General features: G+C 40.7%; 1 protein-coding gene across 1 annotated transcript in view; it reads left to right on the top strand.

The window, feature by feature from the left end:
- The window catches only part of DCHS2 (dachsous cadherin-related 2), a 254,928-nt gene extending 239,568 nt beyond the window's left edge, over positions 1-15,360 (top strand). Inside the window, exons 17-20 of the mRNA XM_045020060.1 lie at positions 2,428-2,558; positions 4,147-4,433; positions 5,880-6,018; positions 11,324-15,360. Coding sequence (XP_044875995.1) covers positions 2,428-2,558; positions 4,147-4,433; positions 5,880-6,018; positions 11,324-13,953 — 3,187 coding nt within the window. The 3' untranslated portion in view covers positions 13,954-15,360. The remainder of the gene's footprint in view (positions 1-2,427; positions 2,559-4,146; positions 4,434-5,879; positions 6,019-11,323) is intronic.
- The last annotated feature ends 1,501 nt before the right edge of the window (positions 15,361-16,861 follow it).

Here is a 16,861-nt window from a genome sequence, read left to right as displayed (position 1 = left end):
GGGCATTTAAAGGGCAGGTCACCTGAGGCCAGGGCAGTAGAGTTCGAACTGATGAGCAGAGTGGCTGAACAGGCATTCTGGGATACCTCCAAATACCTCTGGAGGCCAATAACAGCGCTTTTGGTGGCCACACTGGCGGAGCAGCGTTGCAACACCAGCGCTGCAGTCGTTATTCCCCAGGCAGAGGTGGAGTACATGCAGCGCTGTAGCCAGGGAGATACAGCGCTGTATGTGCCTTGCAAGTGTGGACGGTGAGTGAGTTGCAGCGCTGTAAAGCCACCACCAGCGCTGCAACTCTCCAGTGTAGCCAAGCCCTTAGTTTTGTTGTGTTTCTCCTGCAACTCCCAGATTCAAAATCAAGTGAAGTTGACTCTTACATTACAAATCATGTCATCATTAGAATTCCAAGATAAACAAAGCATGCAAGTAAAGATATGTCAATTGTTTAGCATAGCAAGCCAGTTTTATATACTACAGTTCTCTAAGAAATTAAATTACTGTATATTGTGCCATTGGAATTGTGATTTTTTTTTGTCATATGGCTAGCACCAGCTAATGCATATACAAATTCTCTTTACCTACAGGCCTCAGATTTTTAATTATCCAATCAGAATTTAGAAAACTACATCAAATATGTCACCAGAATATGACTTCTTAAAGACTATCAGTATAGTTATGGCAATAGTCTCCTATAGGAATTATTTTGTGTGAACATAATGCCCAGAATATTTCATTTAATTAATTTTTCATTTTCTCCTGAGCCAAGAGCATCCGTCATTATTTTTAATGTATCTACAATAGTAGAATGTATTTTGTTTGCAGAAATAATACTTTAAAAGTGTATTTGAAATAAATCTTCTAAAGGAAATTCTCAGTTAACGTAGCATTCACATTGTTAACATAATACCTACTTGTGTCCTTAAATGTGAATTTGCTTTTATTTAGTATTTAAATCAGAACCATAACATTCTTTTAATGTAAATTCTGTTTGATGTTTGTTTATATATCATTTCATCCTTAATAATCTGTAGTTTCTTATTTTTAGTAAAAGGAATCAGAAGAGCAACAGAAACTGTTCTAAAAAATAATTTTATAGTCTAATTTCAAAATGGCCCTATTAGGTTTTTTTTCTCAAAATTTGAAAACAGTTGCTTGTTTCAGCTAACTCAGACATTTTCATCCCCCAAAATGTCTAAGCCCTTAAAATAGAGGGTTATAATAAAAGTGTTGACAGAACCTTAATTTTAATGTCTGGGCTGAGGTGATTTTATGAAATTTTTTTCCACTGAAACCTTAGAAAATTATTATTTTTAGTAAAATATTTCCATGTGTATGTTATATTCATTCTAGACCAGATAGGCCTTCTGTCTGGAATTATATAGATGGTTACCAACTGAATACAAGTTGTAATTCAAGTTTTGTGTTCTGTTGGTGTCATAAACAGCAAGAAAATTCAGAGTACAGCATGTGTAGTTCACAATGGCAGTAGAATCCACAGCTTGAATTACAGCTTTGGTGTTCAGTATTGTCATGTGAATATTAAGAAATTCACTATTTGTCACTTTCATCAGAAAGTGCTTGTAAGATGAAGGAAGAGTTTAACTCTTCAGACTCAACAAGGCACACAGAGAAAGTGCTGCTTGCCATTTAAATGTTTATACTATATAAAACATTTGACATTGCTCAGCCCTGCAGTGTATATACCGTTGTGTAGCCTGACTGACTTTCTGACCAGATCTTTTTTTTTTTAAGTAGTTATAGAATAATCCATGGATCTGAATTAGATTCAACCATAAATTCCCTTTCTGGGGATTTTTTTTAATCCATCTTTGCTTATAATAAGCAATTTGCTCTTGATTGTATAGAAGTTAATTCTAAGAAACAATATGAAGAGCAAATTTCTTTTTATGATTTTTTCTTTGGGTGGATCACTGCTTTCTTCGTTACATTGTCTATAAAAATGAAAGTAATGTTAGAATAATCCACATCAGTTCCCTGTCCAGGTGTTTAATGAAGACCTAAAGGTAGATGCTTGTTTTATATGCTGATAGTGAAATCTTGGCCTCATTGAAGTCAATAGGAATTTTTTCATTGTCTTAAATGGGGCCAGAATTTCACCCTGAGTTTTTAGTGTGACTGTCTAGTCAGTCCTACAGCAGTTGTTGCATTGTTTCATTGGGTTCAGTATGTCTTTGTCACCTAGGAGCCCTTGGGCTTTGTTCTTTCAACCTGTCAAAAAATAAAATTCCAGTCACTCATTTGTATATTGGAAATTAAAATGTGATTTAGGCAATGGCAAGAAGAAAGATAAGACATATTAGCTAATCTCATCATTTTTCATTTTTGTTTTGTACATTTGAAATCACTGTTGAATAATTCTATGCTCTCTGGCTGCGTGTGACGACTGTGACTTCCTTTCAATACTAGGTTAGTTGTGCAAGCTGCCGATAGAGGAACCCCCAGCCTTTCTGCTACAAGCATAGTAACGATACAGGTAGTCGACGTTAATGACAATACCCCAACTATCCAACCACTAGGCAAAGTGGAGGTCTCTGAAAGTAAGTGTGACAGTGCAGAAAAGTGTTATTGAGTCAAGGGAATGTCAGACCAAGATATTGCCTTTTATTTTGTTTTGTAACAAAATGTTATAGTGGAAGAAATCTCAAAAAATCATGGCAATATTAACAGAAATATTGAAGCAAATATGATCTGGTTTTGTTTTCAAAGGCATGATTCTTAATCTTTGGACATTATATTTAGGAACAGTTTGGAGCCAAAATACAGGCAGTGTTAAAAAAAAAATACAGCTGTGGTATACTCTCTGTGGACTCCAGGCTCAAATTCCACAGATGTCTTAAATTTATCTTTTTTTTTAATAGAAAAAAAATACTGTTAAAGCCAACACTGTGAAAAAAATCTTTGGAGTTTTATTATTTTGAAGGAAACATTTTCTTTCCATAATATCAGACCTTTCTTTAGAAAGATTCAGCAGCATGGCCTAGTAGACGAGCATGGAGATTTGGAACCTGAACCTCTTGAGTTCTAATGCCAGCTCAGCATCTGACTTATTGTGTGACCTTGGACCACTTAGGCCAAACTATTCTAACTTGTATGTGTCATGTTGTGCACTTAAATCCAGATTTAAGCACCTAAATAAATAAGTAGTCTGATTTTCAAAAATGCTGTGCATCCATAGCTTCCGTTGACAGAGTGTATCATGGTTATATTTTTTCATATGGGTGAAAGTCAGGCCACTTCTATTTAGATGTGTGAGTTTAGCACCAAATTTGAGAATGTTGGCCTTAAACTATCTAGTCCTCATTTCCCAAACTCATGGAAGGGCCCCTTGAGCCCTCAGGATCTTGTGTCTTGTACCAACTCTTGCTGAAGATCTCATGTCCACTGACCATTACTTCATCCAGGAGAGCCTGGGAGTTGCATGCCCTGATTCCACAAAGACAAAAGGATACTTATGCCTTACCCAAATATTCTGACAAAAGTTGCATCAGGGCTTATCTACACTTGAAATGCTACAGTGGTGCAGCTGAGCCACTATAGCGCTTAAGTATAGACACTCACTATAGCAAAAGGAGGGGTTCTCCCATCAGTGTAGTTAATGCACCTCCTCGAGAGGTGGTAACTAGTTCAACAGAAGAATTCTTCCATCCATCTAGTACTGTCTACTCCCAGGGTTAGGTCATCTTAACTATGTCACTCAGGGATATGGATTTTTCACACCCCTGAGTGACATAGCTGTGTCAACTTAAATTTTGAACGTAGACCTGACCTCAGGCTTTCCTCTCAATAAGTCAGCAAGTCAGCAATTCATGGGAAATTCTATGTAGAAGATTATAGACTTTCCTGTTACCCTGAAGGAGTAGTCTTTGTGGGATACGATAGGGCTGAAGGTCTAAAATAAAATACAAGTTAAAGGTCAGGTTTCTGAGGGACGAAGCAGGGTTACTGTACCTCCTGATATTTGCTTTATATAGCATGCCCAGATCTTGCTCTTATTCTAAGATATACAGCCAAGATATGCCAAAAATACTGTAAAAATATTATGCATGTAAAATCTAAAATTTACAAAATATGCTCTACCATATATACTTCAACTAACTAGATTTATTTTGAACATCACTGTTTCAGATGCCCCACCTGGTTTCATAGTGACTCAGGTTTCTGCAAATGATGTGGATTTAAGTCCAGCTCTTCTCTACAGCTTTACAGAAGATGGTAACCCGGGAATGAAATTTGCTATTAATCAACACACTGGAGTGATCACACTGGTGAAACCATTAGATTTTGAAGAAACTGCTCAGTATCAGTTGTGGATTAGTGTGTCAGATTCTGTGCATCAAACAGAAGCAGAGCTCACCATTCATGTTTTGGATATCAATGACAACCCACCAGTATTTACTCAGTATTCATATCAGGTAAGAAGGTGGCAAATAGAGACACCATATGTATACATGCTCTTGAAAGATGTATATGACCACATAGGAGAGGGAGGATCTCTGTTTATCCACCAAACCACTACATCATCAGCAGGGGCAGCACTTCCAGTACACCTCAGTCTGACCTAGAGGGGCTAGTTATGTTTCCAAACTTATTCATTCTCTAGACTCATTGTTGAGACTGCCCAGAAGAGTGCCAGTTAGTGCTAATTTTTGTATGGTGTAAATATCTATCCGTAATAAATTTTATTGAGACCACCACACTCTGTTCATATAGGCCACCAAGCAGCCAGCAACTGGTAATAACTGTTGGTTAATATTGTCTTGTGCTGGATTTGAACAGGGATATAGAGAGAGAAATCTCTCTGTCCCAGTCACTTAAGCCCTCCCTATGCCCCTTTTATCATCTTTGTTTGCAAAATGGTTTAGGCAAGCACTAAGCACTATGCAAGATTTTTAACTGAAGGTAATAAGCATTGTTCAATCAACTACACTATTATAAACCAACTGAGTTTCTGGCCCAAAGATTGTCATTTTTGATGTGTTGCTTGGACAGTAAGATTACACGGCTCCCTTGCACTCAAAGTATATCTCATTACCTGTTCATTGCACTGAAATTTTTACCCCTTGTATTCTCAGGTTTTCATGTTTATTCTGTATATGGATTTACCTGCATTTAATCCATGTATTAATGTGATTTTAACTAGATGTCTAACATCTGAAGTTATGAGAGAGATAGCTGCTGTATCATATAAACATTAGAAGTTTGATTGAAAAGATTTTGATCATAAAAATAGTGCATCTGGGCTTCAAATAATGGAAATACATGAAAGAGGAAAATGCTTACTTGTTTTCCAAGATTCTGTGAAGAAAGTAAGCTGTTCGCAAAAACTAAATTATAACAATGATCTATTGATTATTAAGTGCTGTGGCACTTGGATTTTTAGACCATATAACAATCTTTTAAGGGACCAGGACAATATATAGTCAACTGAATAATTCAAAATAGGCCTCAGAACTCTATTCCATGTACTAAAAACAAGATATCCATGGAAGCTCAGGGGGGAAACTAAATTGCAATATTGTGAGAAGCCTTGTTTCCATTAGTGTTTTGTTGCAGTGAGAGACATTTTATACTCTCTAACTCACTGAACTACTTTGGAAGAAATAATGGTCAGAATGAAATCTCAAATGGATAGTTTTATTAAAAATATATAGTTCACTCTGAATCTTGGACTCATTGCCAGCATTGTTTTAGTATCTCAGCCCTGTTAAGTTTTTTAAGCCTAAGGAAATCGGCAGGTGACACTTTTCGCAAAGCTCAGAACTGTATTTTCTGTAATCAAATCAACGAAAATGTAACTTGCTATGTCCAAGACCTTTTATGTTACTCTTATCAAACATTTCATTTTGGTTACACTTCAGGTGACCGTGCCTGAGCTCGCTCCTGTAGGTACTTCTGTCCTGACCGTCTCTGCTATAGACAGAGATTCAGAGCATAATGGAATTATTTCCTACAAAATCTTGTCGTCTTATGAGGGATTTTCAATTGATCACAAAAATGGTGAGTTTATTACACAATTTATTATGAAGTAAGGGCATATAGTATAGACTGAAAATTCATATTCCATTTCTAAATGTTGTTATTGATGATCACAGAGTTCTGGATGCCTTTGGTGCCTGCAACCCTCTGTTTATCCATAAGTAAAGGGCAGCTGAAGGAGTCACAGTGCACGCTCCTTTAGTGTACCTCTGCCATGGCAGAGGGGAAATAAGGTGATTAACTGACTGCTTATGAGAGCTGAGAAACTGATTTCACCTGGGAGTATAACACTCGATTTATCCACATAGCTACTGTGAACCTCAGCCAGAATATATGTGAAGCAAAGGTGATGGAAGTAGTGCTGCTGAAAGCTAATGAACTAATAGCACTAAAGACCGAAGTTCTTTGCTTATCCCCAGGCTAGGTATAAAGCTACTAGTCACAGCATCCTGTAGACTCTATTCCTCTACCAGGATTTAAAATGAAAGCTACCATAACTCTTGCATTATGTTTCAGCTGATTTGGTGTTCATGCATAATCAGTATCTTCTAAGTGCCAGTTGTACTACTTATATTTACAGTGAGGCTTGTGTGCAGTGTTTGTGCTCAAGACTGGAACAGCTAGTACTATGCATGACTTGTGTTATGGAGTAATTATAAATGGAATTTAAAACTAAGATTTTTAACATGAGAAAGGCCTCTCTGGAGAATATCATTCTCTCCAGAAACTAGAATCTAAATCTGCTAATGTCTGTTGTGTGTATTTGTTTATACAGAAAAATTGTTGCCACTATATGTTGTAAATGGATTTTGGAGATAGCCATTAGAGCTGACTGTATACTGCAAAAACAGCATGAGGCCACTTATTCAATTTGAGTGCATTCAAATCACTTACTTTACTTGCTGCCCTTCAAGTGGCTCTGCATATTCCCACTCGGTACTGGAGTGCATTGCCATAGAACCTTCTTCTAGCAGTATCAGCTAGAGTGCTCTCGTGTGTCCCTGCCCCTCTCCTCAGTGTCACCAATGATCTGAGGGCAAAGCTATATAAGGCTAGAGCACCCACACTGCCTCAATTCCTTCTGACTGCGTGCCTGGAGGGATGTGTTAAAGTCTCCTGTTTCCTCAGGGTCAGAGGCCTCTTTCTTCTAAAGATATTTAGTGTTAGCTTGTTTTAGTAGTTAGTTAGTCAGAATTCTCTTCCCAGTTCCAGAGTATGGCTGCATTGAAGACGCAGTAGAAACTGGGTATTAAGAGTTTTACTTCCCCAGGGCTCCTGTGACACTCTGGCCTCTGCTGGCAAAGCATTGGTGTCTGCTGTGACCATCAGGAAGTAGGCTTTGCTTCATTCCTCCTCAGTATCGCTAGACACTAGACTTAAGCTGGAGGATCTCCCTTTAGAAAGGGAGGGTCTTTTGAGTGAATAGACAAATTACTGGAAAAACTAAAGGACATGAGATTGACAGCACTCTTTCTGGGTTTGATTCCCTCTGCTAGGAGGAGGCCTTGTACTCCTTTCTAGTACCAGAGGGAGTCCTATCCCCAGTCTTCATTGTCAGACATCTCATCAAGTAAAAGATGCCCATTATACCAGAATCCTGCAGTTTTCCAGAGTCAGCAACAAAGAGGCCTTTCTAATCCATGTCCAAATCTAAACAACCTCCTTCCTTGTCAGTATCTTTGTTGCAAAACAGCAAGATTCAGTTTTGACAAGACTATCAAGAGTCAGGAGCTAGTTATTCAAATCCAATCTACCCCTTTTTTTGGAGATGGCTAGCCCACTTTATCAATGCATAGAGGTAGATTACATCAGATCTGTAAAAGCAGCAAAGAGTCCTGTGGCACCTTATAGACTAACAGACGTGAATACGAAAAGCTCATGCTCCAAAACGTTTGTTAGTCTATAAGGTGCCACAGGACTCTTAGTCTGGATCTGTAAAAGCAGCAAACACGGCTACCCCTCTGATACTTTACATCAGATCTGTGGGTCCTGGAGATTGTAGAAAGGGACTATGCCATATAATTCAAACAACTTCCCGCCCCCAATTTCTTTACCCTTTCCTCTACAGGGACTCCATTCACAAGGCTATTCTGCTTGCAAAAGTAGAAAAATTGCTTCTGATAGGACAGTGTCCAAATACCTGAGGGATCAAGGCTTTTATTCCTGTTACTTTATGGTGCAGAAGAATAACAGTGGGTTTTGTCCAAAACTAGATGTAAGGGACTTGAACAAATATGTTCGGAAGTCTCATTTCTGTATGCTGACTTCGGCCTTCATAATCCCCTTTGCTATCTGTCCTGGATTGGTTTATGACTCTTGATCCAAAGGACACATTTTCATATATTGATTCATCACACTCATTGCAAGTACCTTCTTTTCTTGGCAGCAGGACACTATTTCCAGTATCAGATGCTTCCAATTAGCTTCTCCACTGTACCCAGTGTTTTTATAAAGTGCCTCTCTGTGGTAGCGGCTCATCTAAGGAATCAGGGTAGTTTTGTTTACCCCTATTTGGGTGACTGGTTACTGAAGGCTGCTGTGTGTGAGGGCCTATTAAGATATATTGTCTTTACAATTAACCTCTTCTCAGACCTGGGGCTCTAAATCTCTGAGTCAGTTCTTTGCCCTCCCTTTACAGGTTGTGTACTGGACTTTGTGGTGGGAGAGCCTTTCTACTAAAGGGCACATTTCTCAAACTAAACCAGTATCTATTGAAAATTCAGCAATGTCCCACTCAAAGAATAAAGTTCTTCCTAGGTCTGATGGGCTTTATGGATCTACTACTTGCAATTAAGCAGTCTGTAACCTAGCCTCCTGGCTAGGGCATACAGCACACACGGTCAAGGGGCTTGCAGCCTCTGGGTGGGGCAAGCCGCAAACAAGTCACAGGCCTTCCAGTCTACAGGAAGTAGGTCACCACTTGAGTGCTGGGGTTGGCGACAGGGAAGTAGGGGGATCCAGGCCCACCCTAATCCACCAGATCCCAGTCCAGGGCCCTAACAGTGGCAGGGGATCCTGCCACTAGGGTAGCAGGGTTCCTGCCAAAACATGCTGACTCATGTGGCAACAGCACAACCTGACTAATGTCTGATTCCCCTGGGTTACTTCCTACCACAGTCCATTGGTGTGGTGCCATTGTCGGCAGGTCCTCAGTCTCCTTGGGATAGGTGACAGATGGCATTCCCAGCAGCTCCTCTCCACTCTTAGTCTCCACCTCCAGGGCACTGCACAGCTCAGGGTCTGGTCCGGAGTCCTGCAGTGGGCTAGAGACATCTGCCTCCTTCGCTGACTCCAGCTCAACTGAGCTAAAGGGCCCACTTCTTATACTTCCTGTCCCAACCCTCTGCTTCTGGTGTGGTGGATGGGGCTGGCTTGGCTCCACCCACCAGAGAGAATATAGTGGTCCCTGCATCTCAGGCTCAAAGGGAGGCCCCTCTGCCTCTCTACACCCTGTAATAGAGGCTCAAATTAAATGTATAGGTATGTAAATAAAAGAAGTAGTAAGAAGGACCAAAGAAACTGCCATGATGGCTAAACAACAGAGTTAAAAGAAGCAGCAAAGAATCCTGTGGCACCTTATAGACTAACAGATGTTTTTGCAGCATGAGCTTTCGTGGGTGAATACCCACTTCCTCGGACTTGCATCCGAAGAAGTGGGTATTCACCCATGAAAGCTCATGCTGCAAAAACATCTGTTAGTCTATAAGGTGCCACAGGATTCTTTGCTGCTTCTACAGAACCAGACTAACACGGCTACCCCTCTGATACCAGAGTTAAAAGAGGTTGCTTAGCACTGGGGTGGACAAACTACGGCCCACGGGCTGGATCTGGCCCCTCAGGGCTTTGGATCTGGCCCGCGGTGCCACCAGCACCACCCATCTGCAGCCCCCAGCCGGAGGGCAGAGGGCTCCATGTGTTGCCCTTGCCTCCAGGCACCGCCCCCCGCAGCTCCCATTGGTCAGGAATGGGGAACCGCAGCCAATGGGAGCTTCGGGGGAGGTACCTGGAGGCGCGGCAAGGACAGTGTATGCAGAGCCCTCCGCCGCCCCCTCCCCCAGGGGCCACAGCGCTTCCAGGAGCGGCATGGGGCCGGGGACAGGGCAGGCATGCAGGGAGCCTGCCCTGGCCCCGGTGCGCGCTGCTGCCACCCTGGAGCCACTTGAGGTAAGCAGTACTGGGCCAGAGCCCAAACCCCTCCTATACCCCCCAACTCCAAGTCCTAAGCCCCCTGCCTGCACCTTGAACCCCTCCTGCACCCCAACCCCCTGCCCTGACCTCCGTGCTGCACCCCGCACGCCTGTGCACCCCAACCCCCTGCCCTGAGCCCCCTCATACACCCTACACCCCTCCTCTGCCCCAATCCCTTGCCCTGAGCCCCTTCCTGAGCACTGCATCCCCTCCCACACCCGCACTCCTTCCTGCACCCCAAACCTCTGCCCCTGCCCTGCATACAATTTCCCCACCCAGGTGTGATCCCCACACCTGTGCCATTCTTTTTAGGTGACAAATCTGAGGAATTGTCCCAGATTGAGGTGTTGATAGAGGTGGTTTTGGAACAAATTGATAAATTAAACAGTATTCAGTCACCAGGTCCCAATGATATTCACCCAAGAGTTCTGAAGGAACTCAAATATGAAATTGCAGAACAATTAACTGTAGTATGTAACCTATCACTTAAACTAGATGTACCAGATAACTGGAGAATAGCTAATGTGATGCCAATTTTGATAAAAAGACCCAGAGATGATCCTGGAAATTACAGGCCAATAAACCTAACTTCAGAACCAGGCATGTTGATTGAAACTATAGTAAAGAAAAGAATTATAAGAAACATAAACAAACACGATTTGTTGGGGAAGAGTCAATATGGCTTTTGTAAACGGAAGTCATGTCTCACCAATCTGTTAGAATTCTTTTACATAATTTCATACAGTCCTTGAGTTATATCAGTAGGTCTTTTGTTTGGATTAATTTAGCCTGTCTGTCTCCCTTTTGTACCTTTACCAATCAGCATTTATTGTTAAAAGTGCACTGTAACATTTTTTTTTAAACTTTCACTGACCTCTCACAATTGAGCTCACAATTAGGGTACATTTGTATGCCCAGTTACATAGCAGTGCTTGACTTTGCAACCTTAACAATATTCTTTTATCTTTATATATAATCTATATCTTTATCTGTATAAAAGCTTCACATACCCACACACACCCAACCTTTATATCAGATTGATTTTCAAACCTGGCTATCTCTAGTTAAGCTCCTAAATCCATATACCTAACTTACCTAACTTGTATTTTTTGATTGATTTTTGTTTTTGGTTTTTCAGGGTCAGTATTCACTGCCAAACCAGTGCCACACCTGGGCAAGAGTTCAGTTATTCAGCTTCTTATAGAAGCCAAAGACAATGGAGACCCTGCTTTGACTGCTGTTACTTCCGTGGAGATACAGATACAGGATGTAAATAACTATGCACCTCAGTTCACAATGGCACTATACAATGTGAGTGTGAGTGAAGATGCCTCAGTTGGAAGGACTATCCTCACATTTTCAGCCATTGACTATGATTGGATACACGAAAATACATACATTGAATACTCTATTATCAGCAGCAACACTAATAACCTATTCCATGTGGAAACAAGTGTCATTGAATCAACACCACCTTACAAGCTGGTTGGCAACCTTGTTTTGAGTAGTTCTCTGGATAGGGAAACTGCTTCCTCTCACCATGTGATCATTCTTGCATCTGACCGTGGAACACCTTCCCTGAATTCCACTGCTACTGTATTGATAACTGTACTAGATGTCAATGATAACCCACCAGTATTTAGCAATCTGGAGTATCGCATTCATGTCAGAGAAAATATCGCAATAGGTAGTCATATCACTATGGTTTCAGCAAATGACTGTGATGCAGGAGCCAATGCAGAGGTCACTTACACTATAATCTCTGGAAATGACAAGGGGCATTTTCAATTAGATGGGAAAACTGGCTCTGTGGATTTGATCAGAACTCTGGATTATGAGGAAATGATTAAATTCACTTTGACTATTCAAGCCTCTGATGGAGGGGTCAATGTAAGAAATGTGGCTTTTTCTGTTGTTTTTGTCAGTGTCCTGGATGACAATGATTATGCTCCACTGTTTTTGTTTCCCAGCCTGAACTGTGTTATCCATGAAAATCTTCCTGCCTTTTCTTTTGTGTGCACAGTTTATGCACTGGATTTTGATACAGGTCCCTATGGACACCTTACTTACTCAATCCAGTCATCATGTTTGTCTGATCATGGATTTCCTCAAGATCATGACATGTTTTTCATAGATCCTTTGACAGGAGATTTACAAACAAAGCAAATGCTTGATTATGAAAGTCAGAATAAGTACTGTTTTATAGCCCAGGCAAAAGACAAAGGTGACTCAATAGCCACATTAACAGTTCAGGTAGATGTTGAAGGGACAGATGAATTTGATCCTGTTTTTACTGAAGATCAATATTTTTTTGATCTCCCTGAGAAAAATGAAGCAGGTCAACTGGTTGGCAAAGTGGCAGCATCTGATAATGATGCTGGATTGGATGGAGTTATTCACTACTCCCTGCTAAAACCTTCTCAGTTCTTTTCTGTAAATCAGAGTAACGGAAATATCTACTTGACTAAAACTCTTCACAGAAAGAAGAGCAGTACCAAAAGAAAAGATGACACCCTTGAATTGTTAGTAAGAGCTCACAGCCCCAAACTGGACTCTAAATCCACTACATGCACTGTTCTGGTAAATATTTCCAACTCTCCTGAGAATTATTCCATAGCATCTGCAAACATCTTGTCTATTAGTCTTACTGTCTCTTTTGTAGTGTTCCTGCTGCTTGCCATCAGCCTTATTGCACTTATTCTGAGATACAAACGAAAAGACATGATAAATTCCTGTATGAAAAGAGAAACAACATTTTCATCAGGTGATTTGAGCTTGACCAATGAAGATAATATTCCTAAGGACTGCCAGAAACTCCAGAGCACTGAGAGTAGTACACTTCCCATGGGCTCCATAGCAGAGTGGTTGAGTTTGGTAGGCATCAGAGAAAAGGAAGATATTGGTAACCCCAGCAGGCACTCAGATTCTAGTGGTCATGGCTCAGCAGAAGGGGACACTGCAGAAGATGAGGAAATCAAAAGGATCAATGAGCATCCATGCAGAAAGGGGTTGGGTTCAGCTTTAAGTGAGCGAGGCTCATGCGTGCCAGACTCAGGAATTCCAAGAGACTCTGACCAGTTATCCTGTCAGTCTGGAGAAACTGATGTGTTAGCTGACACTCAAAATGCGGAGAGCTTCCACACCTTCAAAGATGGAGGAGAAAGAGAAGGCTGTGACCCAAACTATGCCCATAACAAAATGCTGTCCCAAACTCTTCAAAAAATTGGGATAAAAGAGAGAGACATAATAACAGACATCACAAGAGAATACCTCTTTATCTCCGATGGCCAGGATTCCCGGTATGGATCACTTGCAACCCTTGTAGCCTCTGATGAGGATCTTAGGGGAAGTTACAACTGGGATTACTTGCTTACGTGGGAACCCAGATTTCAACCTCTTGCCTCCGTGTTTAATGATATTGCGAAACTGAAAGATGAAAGCTTACAAATTCATAGCTTTCCTAAGGAGAAGAAATCTTTTATTTTCCCTCCTCCCTTGATAACATCAGTCGCTCAACCTGGCATAAGGACAGTGCCACCATATATGCCAACTATAATACCTGGGCAGGCATTTAAAAAATACCCTCGTTCTCCCCTTATCCATAATCTTAAATACCCTTCACCGGCCATGACTCCCAGTTTTTCTCCTTCTCTGTCTCTACTTACCATGCAGACTCCTACAGCTTCTCCAGTGATGTCAGATGCAGGACTGACAGGAACATACCAAATTGGCCAAAATCATGCAACAGAGGAAGAAGTTCAGGTGTAGGTGATTAACCACTGGTAAAATGTTAAAGGAAAATTTGGCTTAAAACATACTTGTTCGTTGTTTAATGAGTAAAACCACATCAGAGCTATATCATCAGTATTCATTTTATTTTTTTATGGTTTACAAAAGATAAGATAATTTAGTCAAACTTTCTCACTATCATGTTCTTTGCAAAATATGCTCTAAACCTGTGAGGGTTGCCCTTTAATTACCTTTTTTTCTATCTACCAAAAACCCTGGTATCTAATGTAAATCACATACCCAGGTGTCTGATAGCTGACTTACCCAAATGACAGGCTATATTGTTTATCATTAAGGATTTCAATAACTCTTTGTTGTGATTAATGGTTTATCACTGAGGATTTCAGTTTAAAATGCTGACTATTAGTGAGGGTTACCTTTAATACCTCTCTGCCTTCCTTAAGCTATTTTTGTGGCAGCTGGAAAGTTGGCTACCTGCAGATTTCTCTTGTGTAGGGAAATCCACTTGGCATGTGGCTGAGGTAGCATCTCCAGTCTCAGGATCAGGGCAGTATAAAGGTTGTATAAAGCCATCTGTGACTCCCCCACTCATCACTGGGACTATGCTGAGTACATCTCAGCTGGAGCAGAAAATCTGGCCCTCTATGTAATATATATCATACATATAACAGCTTGTGTGTATATGTACACACATACATGCATATGCTGTTTCTGTGTGTGTATGTATTGTATCAAATCAATAAAACACACATACGTATGCTCCTACCATAATTTTAACTCAGAATTGGCACTTGGGGAACAGGACAGGGTGAAATACAAGAAATATGCCTTACAGAGGGTAAAGGTGGCTACCCTTTTGGAATCAGTGGGTATATTATATGTGTAATGGCTTCTGAGCCATTAGCACATGTTTGGATCCTTTCTGGATATAAACTGACATTGTTCCTAAGAGTATGCAGGCAACAACCGTTTCCAAGACAAGAAATAGAAAGAAAAGGATCAGAAATGGAGTCAGCCAGAAGCCTGTGCCAGGAAGGGGAAAGCAAAGGAAAGTAGTCATTCTCAATTAATATATGAACAGGGAATTATAATCTTATGGGCATAGGGCCATGTCTGAGAATGCTTTTGGGGTCGTTAGATTGGCCACCTCAGGGTTGCATAAGCTTCTTTGGACCTTTTTCCAAAGAAGGCAGAGTGTATTTTTTCCATTTTGTCTTGTTACAAGATGCATGTCTGTTTTTTGAAATGTAAAAGTTAATTTATGAACTTTCACACTAAATAGCTTTGGGTTCTTCTAGATACTGTAGTTATTTTTTAGCACCCAAATGGGCAATATTAATTTATGAACTGTGTATTGGTGGGAAATGTATGTACATAAAAATAACCAAAATGTAATGTCATGCTAATAACATGTATAATTATGTAGCTAAAATATAATATTTTTAAAAAATAATTTTATATACTTTTTTACTACTAGCAGTTAAAAATTATCCACATAACATACCTCCCATCTGTTAATGTTCTAATGTCTGCTAACCTGTTAGGTTTTGATTTGTACTACGTGTTAATAGAATGAAATATACCCATTGTGGTGTGCGGTTATGTACAGCTACAGTTTCAGGAGGTGTTAATGGCACACAGTGCTAAATTAACTGTCTGTTCAACTCCAAATTCATGTTTTCAGTATCAGTACTCGTGATCAAGTGAGAGTTTGGTGCTCTGAAGAGGAGCAGTAAACCTTTTTATTAACATTATGATAGCAGGGATCATCTTTATCCATAGATGATCAGTGGAAGAATAAATATTTTGCACAGCATTATTGTGTTTGATTTTTCATGAAGTGAAAACTAGGGTCGTTGTTGGACACAATACTGCAGCATGCAGGAGACCATTTTTTTCCACTAATATCACTTGTTACAGCTCGAATGTCATCATCTTTACAAATGTCCAAAACATATAGTGTCCACTCCGAAAAGGTAATAGTAGAGCTCTATAATAGATACTAGCAATTCAGTAATTAACAATCAGTGTGCACTGATACACTAGTTAGCTATGTTAGCTGAGAGATCAAGTGGAATGCACATAGAAAATTAACTCATCAGTGAAATCCAGGACAAGTTTGAAGACCTAAAGTACATCTGTTTCCTGTAACCATTCCAAATCGGGCTATGAAGATTCTCTGTTAGATATAGTGTAGAGGTAGTGCCCGCTAGTATCAGCAGAAACAGGTAGACAAGTTACACGTGTGGAAGGTAGAAAATAAGTCCTGAATCGAGAAGAAGTCCCAATACAATTGAGGCAGATCATATATATAAAAAGTAGAAGGCCTAGATTCACAAAAGGACTTAGAAACATAACTGCCCACTCTGGGCACCTGAATCTCAGAATCAGGCTCCACTGGGATTCACAAAAGCCCCATTCAGCAGTCTCAGAACCCTGCAGATGCCCAAATATTTGCAGTAAAAGTTCCCTACCTGCCTATGTGTCTGCCTCTGAGCATGCACACCACAGTCCTAACTCATGTGCCCAGCCGCCTTAGCCCCAGAGCAATGCACAAACTGGGAGAAGAAAAGCCTTTTTCCACTAAGCTGCCTGCAGGGCCCGATCCAGTAAGCCTGCTTAGTCTTCGCCTACTGCATCAGGCCCTATAAGCAAGTTTCCACAAGATGGCTGGTGTGGTGGTGGTGGAGGAAAGTAGAGTGAGGAGCAGGAGCCAGTGGGTAAGGTACTCAGGTGGAATATTGGAGACCCCTGGTTCAAGTTCCTTCTCCTCCTGAGGAAGGGGGTCTCTCACCTCACAGAGTGCTCAAACCACTGTGTTAGGAGATATTCTTATGTGGGGCTCTCTCAGTCTCTCTCACTGAAGCTGCTTCACTGTGGAATATTTTTTTAAAGTAACTGTAGGATGTGTTGCAGCTGAGAATCT

This window comes from Mauremys mutica, chromosome 5 (genome assembly GCF_020497125.1).
Source record: "Mauremys mutica isolate MM-2020 ecotype Southern chromosome 5, ASM2049712v1, whole genome shotgun sequence".
Classification (NCBI taxonomy): Eukaryota; Metazoa; Chordata; order Testudines; family Geoemydidae; genus Mauremys; species Mauremys mutica.
Note: the sequence above shows the minus strand (reverse complement) of the source record. Positions and strands in the feature narration are given on the sequence as shown.